At 35.3% G+C, this 6,467-nt stretch overlaps 1 protein-coding gene across 1 annotated transcript; it reads left to right on the forward strand.

The window, feature by feature from the left end:
- The first annotated feature begins 2,824 nt into the window (after positions 1-2,824).
- LOC128507616 (olfactory receptor 4E1-like) lies at positions 2,825-3,763 on the forward strand. Its single transcript, XM_053478656.1, has one exon. It carries the CDS (start codon positions 2,825-2,827, stop codon positions 3,761-3,763), a length of 939 nt encoding a protein of 312 aa, XP_053334631.1.
- The last annotated feature ends 2,704 nt before the right edge of the window (positions 3,764-6,467 follow it).

The following is a 6,467-nucleotide window of genomic DNA, read 5'->3' on the forward strand; positions in this document are numbered from 1 at the left end:
TGTAATTTGACACTGTGCCGGTTCAAACACTCTCTATCAGGATGGGAGGGGCTTCACACACACACACACTCAGTGCCTGCGTGCATAAACGGAAACACTAATCTGTCAGAATTTATTTAAACTTTTTTTAAAAGGTAAAGTGCAGGTTAATTAGTTTTATTTTTACTTTATACTTTGTGTTAAATATGTTTATGTATTTATTTTTTTAATCTGTGGAACGAATAACTTGAGTTTCTATTATTTCTTATGGGAAAATTTTATTTGGTTTACGAGTGTTTTGGAATATGCGTTGGCTTCCGGAACAAATTATGCTCGTAATCCAAGGTTCCAAAGTACATTCAAATGTACTCATGTAGAATTAATAGATACAACAAAGAATCTCTTCCTCAAACTGAGCTTATCACTAAAAAACTGATTTGCTATGCCTGAAAATCTTCAAACCAAACATGTTATGGATTGACAAACGCATAGTTATGGAGTTCTGTTGTTTTAGCCACACCCACTAAGACTTTACCTGCACATACATCAAGCCAGTTCATAAAATTTCCACACTTTAAGCTGTGACCCATTCAACTGAGAGTGCTAGTTTCTGAAATAGAGCGCTAGACCATGAAAACTCACAGATCAGGGGAACAGAGTGCGGAAGCAGACAGCACCTAAAAAAAACCCATCCTCTAATTAAGTACACACTACAGAAATACAAACACTTTGGAAGATGCATCAATCGCAAGAACTGTGCACAAAAGCCTTATGATAATTTCCATGATCTACAGTAAAAGCTGCACACAAGACGAACATCATTAAGCACAACACCAAGTGAAAACATTCAACATTATCCAAGAGGTGAATCACACTTCGCTACCTGGCAGCCTGATAAACAAATCATTGTTTGGTGGATGCCAGGAAACGGTTACCAACTGGAACCATACAGTAGTTTCAACAACAAAGTTTGGTGGAAAAGCTTTAAATGTCTAGAGATTTTTCAAGGGGCCACTTAGTTCAAGTGAATAGTTGTTTTTTTAATTTACAGCATACAAATTACACTTCCAAATAATTTTAAGGCATTTAAGGTCACAGTTCTAAAAACGCAGGACACTAAAGAGACTTGTCTACCGACTGTGAAAAACACCCAAAGAAAGATGCCCAGGGTCCCTGCTCATCTGCGTGAACGTGCATTAGGCATGCTGCAGGGAGGCATGAGGACTGCTGATGTGGCTAGGGCAATAAATCGCCATGTCCGCACCGTGAGACGCCTAAGACGGCGCTACAGGGAGACAGGAAGGACAGCTGATCATCCTCGCGGTGGAAGACCACGTGTAACAACACCTGCACAGGATCGGTACATCCGAATATCACACCTGCGTGACAGGTACAGGACGGCCACAACAACTGCCCGAGTCACACCAGGAACACACAATCCCTCTATCAGTGCTCAGACTGTCCGCAATAGGCAGTCCATGAGGAGGAGATGCACTGCAGTACTTTACAGGCTACCAGATACTGACTGGTACTTTTAATTTTAAGCCTCCTTTCATTCAGGGACACATTGGGAAACATTTTTAGTTTATGTCTTATTGTGTTGACTTTTTTAGTGTTCATACAAATATTTACACATTAAGTTTACTGAAAGTAAAAATTCTCATATAAACACGAAGTGCTTCAGGATTCTTTGTAATAATAATCATCATGTTTTTTGCTGCTTGTGTCCAGCATTGAATAATTATTTCATCCATTATTGGACCAAAAGGCAGCGTTTTGATCAAAAGGCTGATAAACTCATGCGATTTATGAATAAAAAAATGCAGACATACTCCCTCAGAAAGGCAACAAACACAAATATACAGTATAGGCTTCTGCTAGATAAACACTTGCTTTTCCAACACGACAGCGATTTGAGCCGATTTCTTCAAGTTATAATGTAATTTTGCTGTGTAGTTTATTTTTTGTGTGCATAAGAATTGCATTTGAATGAATGTTTCATGGTGCTCCAGTCCACCACTGCCCAAAACCCTTTAATACAATATATAGGTTCGTTTATTCTCCAAAGAAAGCACAAAACAACTGACCCTACGGTAGATAAAAAGAATGGTATCAAAATCCAACTAGACTGATTTAACTGGATTTAATTTAAAGATGTGCACACGTGTGTGTGTGTGAAAAAGTACAACACAGAATACAAAAGGGTATAATTATTAATTAAGTTAGCCTAAAACAATACTGTTTTCAATGCTAAAGCAAACATTATTTTTGTTTTACAATTGATCTTTCATGATGAATGAAATCAGAGTGATTTTTACCCTTCCTGAATTTTGTTTTGGAACAAATTTCATGTCCATACCTCTTTTTCAATAAATAAATAAATAAATAAATAAAGTTACACATACCATGCAATTCTCTAAACACATAGAGAAATGGCTTGGGGTTCAAATGGTTACTTTTCATAGGTTTGTATGAATATTAATACCCTGGGTGGATGACCTCTGATAATATCACATTGTTTATTAACTCTCAAGTGACAGTTTGTCATCGGATTGCTGTTGTCATGCCAGAAAGTCACAAGGAAACAGTATAGATTATAAAAGTTGCACAGACCACTACACGGGCACAACAGGTGGAGGGACAAATACGGCACATTTTTTGAAGGTGGTGTATAATTTTTTCAAAGTGTTACAGCATTAAAAAAATATTATGGCATAGTATTGAAAAGTGAGTTGTTTAAAATCACTGCACACAAAATGCATATAGGCCTAATTTAAGTGATATTATTAAATATAAAACTAACACAAAAAAATAAATTAAGTTGATATTTTTACAGACTTGTGTGATGGAAAATGGATCATACAGATATGAGATTCTCAGGATCGAAGGATTGCGGATCACGCGATATTCATCTTATCCAGTGTTTGCTCTTCTTTTCTTGATCTATCTGTTTATTATGGTATCTAATATTGGCATTGTCATGATGATAGCAATGGACAAAGCTCTTCACAAACCAATGTACTTTCTTTTCTGTAACCTTCCCTTGAATGATGCAATCAGCGCTACTGTCATACTGCCTAGGTTACTCAAAGACATTGTGGCTGAATCAGACAGGTATATCAGCTTTATCGCTTGTGTAATTCAAGCCTTTGGTTATCACTTTATGGGTACGAGTGCACACACTATATTAATTATCATGGCTTTTGACAGGTACGTGGCCATATGTGACCCGTTAAGATACCACACCATAATGAATAATACAAAAGTTGTGAGGCTCTCAGTAATAGCTTGGATAACCGCTTTTGTCCCAGTCGGGGCTCTTTTGGCCCTCACAGCAAGGCTCTCTCATTGTAGTTCAGTGATATCTAATCCCTTCTGTGACAATCCTTCTCTGTTTAAACTTTCCTGTGAAAATGTGTTACTTAATCAGATTGTTGGTTTGCTCTTCTCTGTCATGTATGGGATGATCTCAATATTATGTATCGCTGTTACTTATCTAAAGATCGCACATGTATGTTTAAAAAATAAAAACAGCATGATAAAAGGCAAGGCCATAAAAACATGTAGCACACATCTGATTGTGTATCTCATTCTGCTTGGATGCGGCAGTACTGTAATTATTTTGCACCGTTTTTCAGCTTATGAGGAACTTCGAAATGTGGCCAGTGTCTTGGTTTATGTTATTCCATCAAGCCTTAACCCTGTTGTATACGGCCTTCAGACCAAAGAAATTAGACAGGGGCTTAAGCAGATATTCCTGAGAAGGAAAGTGATTCCAGGATGATTATCTTATTACATAAATATAAAAAGTAGACACTATATGTTTTTCTAAGCTTTATAAAAGAAGTGTTATAAATGCAAATGTAAGTAGCATGACTGACAAAAATGGCATTTTATAAAAGAAAATTATATATTCTGGATAAATGTGTACAATTAATAAAAATTATTTTTACTTTTTTTTTAAATATATTTGGAAGGGGTATAGAAAATATACACAAAATATAGTAAAAAGATAAGCAATATTTAACATCTTGATCTTAGACGTCATTACGCATTTTTAACAGCAGATGGCTATAACTGTTAACTAGAACTGTTAAGCGCCATCTGCTGTTAATAATGTGTAATAACGTTTAACCTGAATTCTTGTATGCAATGCATTATCCAGCTGAATTCATTTGACTTTAAAAATAAAAACACACCCAGATCTTTTAAATTTCATTTTTATTAAAAAAATTTATACCGGCCTATGTTCGTGCCAAATTATTATACCCATACGAAGCAGTGTTACCTTGTCCATTATTTTATCCAGACAATCACTGGTTATACATCTACAGTGGGGCAAAAAAGTATTTGGTCAGCAACCAATTGTGCAAGTTCTCCCACTTAAAAAGATAAGAGAGGCCTGTAATTTTTTATTAACTATGAGAGACAAAATAAAATAAAATACCCAGAAAATCACCTTATAGGATTTTTAAAGCGTTCATTTGCAAATTATGGTGGAAAATGAGTATTTGGTCCATAATAAAATTCTATCTCAATTCTTTGGTAAATACAAAGACAGAGGTTGGCAATGACAGAGGTCAAACACAATTTAAATTGTTTCTACTAAAATTAACAAAATGCTATTAAGGGTTAGTATCACATTAAAGTGCCTTTGAGACTTCATAATTTACAGTTTTGGGTGTAATGCGTTACAAAGTAACATGTTGGAGTACTTGGATTACTTTTTTTTATCTATCTCTTCTATGCGGTTTGACTATATGGAAACCTAATCACAACACCAAACCTCACGATGAATTATGATGAACCGTACTTACGACCACTGCGTGAAGCCGCGCAGGTGAGATAGTGAGATAGGGGTATCAGTAGTTAACAGATTATGGGCCAAACTTCGCTGAGTGATGATGGTAGAATAATTATAAAGGTCTTGACTAAAAAAGTAAAAGAGTACTCTAACTAGTTATTTTTATCAGAAAGTAATGCTATAATGAAACTGATTACTTTTTAAAGGCAGTAATTTTGTAAGATAATTAGTTACTTTAAAAAGTAATGTCCCCCAACACTGATCATTTAAAACAAGCTGAGATTTTCTATTTAACTTCATATTAATGTTATTAAATAGACCTTAGGCTATTAAAAATGCATGTTGGTCTAGCATCTGAAAAGTTTTTATATGTAATAATATTTTACTATGACAGGGTGGACATGATAAACTTGCTAAACAAAATATGAGGAAAATGAGGAAATATAAGTGTGAATACTTAATGTACTTCCAGCAGTGGCTTCAGCCGTCATGGAAGAAAGACAAAATATCGGTGTTTATGTCACTGATTACATTGGCCACTTTCTCAATGGTGCAGATCCACCAAAATGACTGGGTGGACATCAATTTCAGGGACATTATTATTATTATTATTATTATTATTATGAAAAAGGAATATAAAAATCATGTAACTTGTTTTATTAAAAGATTTATGGAGAACAATAAGAGCATATGAAAGGGGTTTTCATTTTTTGTTAGTTAATCATCAGCGGTCCCAGGTGTGACACACACACACACACACACACACACACAAACTCTTACACACTCATACTCACTATCGGCAATTTGGGAACAGCAATGAGCCTAATTCTGTCTTTGAACTGTGGGAGGAAACTGGAGTACCGGAGGAAACCCACTGCATCTAGTACCCATGACATTTACATTTACATTTAGGCATTTGGCAGACGCTCTTATCCAGAACGACTTACAAAAAGTGCTTTGAAGTTTCTGTCACTGGATAAATACTTACATTGGGTTATTTGGTTACTAAGTAAGTGGCTTTAGTCAAACACAATGGGGAAGGATTTTTTTGTTTTCCTTGGGTGGGGTGAGGAATTAGTCCAAGTATTAAAGAAACAGATACATCCTGAGTTGTCGTTTAAAGATTGTCAAAGCCTCCGCTGTACAGGCATCTAGAAAAAGTTCGTTCCACTACCTAGGTGCCGGAACAGAGAAGAGTCTGGATCAGCTGCAGAGGATGGATGGATGGATGGATGGATAGATAGATAGATAGATAGATAGATAGATAGATAGATAGATAGATAGATAGATACTTACCAAGCAATAAAACATTAATAAATGGTAAGGGCATATCTAAAATAAGACATTTTTGATAAAACGTGAGCAATTTGAAGAGATACTGTATAGTAGAATCTCTGTATACAAATACTTTGATCATTACGGCTTTGAAGTTCTCCCAGTAGGTGGTGTTATGCAAATTAGTATGGGGTATATTTTGTGTATATTTTAAATCTTTAATGATTTTATTTATACTGTTGTTTTGTATTTATTATAATTTTCAGCAATTTGTCATGTGTTAATTATATGAGTTATGATTTTTTATTTAATATGGTGGGTAATTTTTGGGTCACCATGGTGGGTATTTATGTTCTATTGTGTTGAGAAGGAAATACTTTTAACAACGTGTGCCGGGCCCTTGTTGTAA

This window comes from Clarias gariepinus, chromosome 19, assembly GCF_024256425.1.
Source record: "Clarias gariepinus isolate MV-2021 ecotype Netherlands chromosome 19, CGAR_prim_01v2, whole genome shotgun sequence".
Lineage (NCBI taxonomy): Eukaryota > Metazoa > Chordata > Actinopteri > Siluriformes > Clariidae > Clarias > Clarias gariepinus.

What these genes read in the sequence shown, in the direction of transcription:
- LOC128507616 (XM_053478656.1), top strand. Translation starts at nt 2,825, where the DNA reads ATGGAAAATGGATCATACAGATATGAGATTCTCAGGATCGAAGGATTG.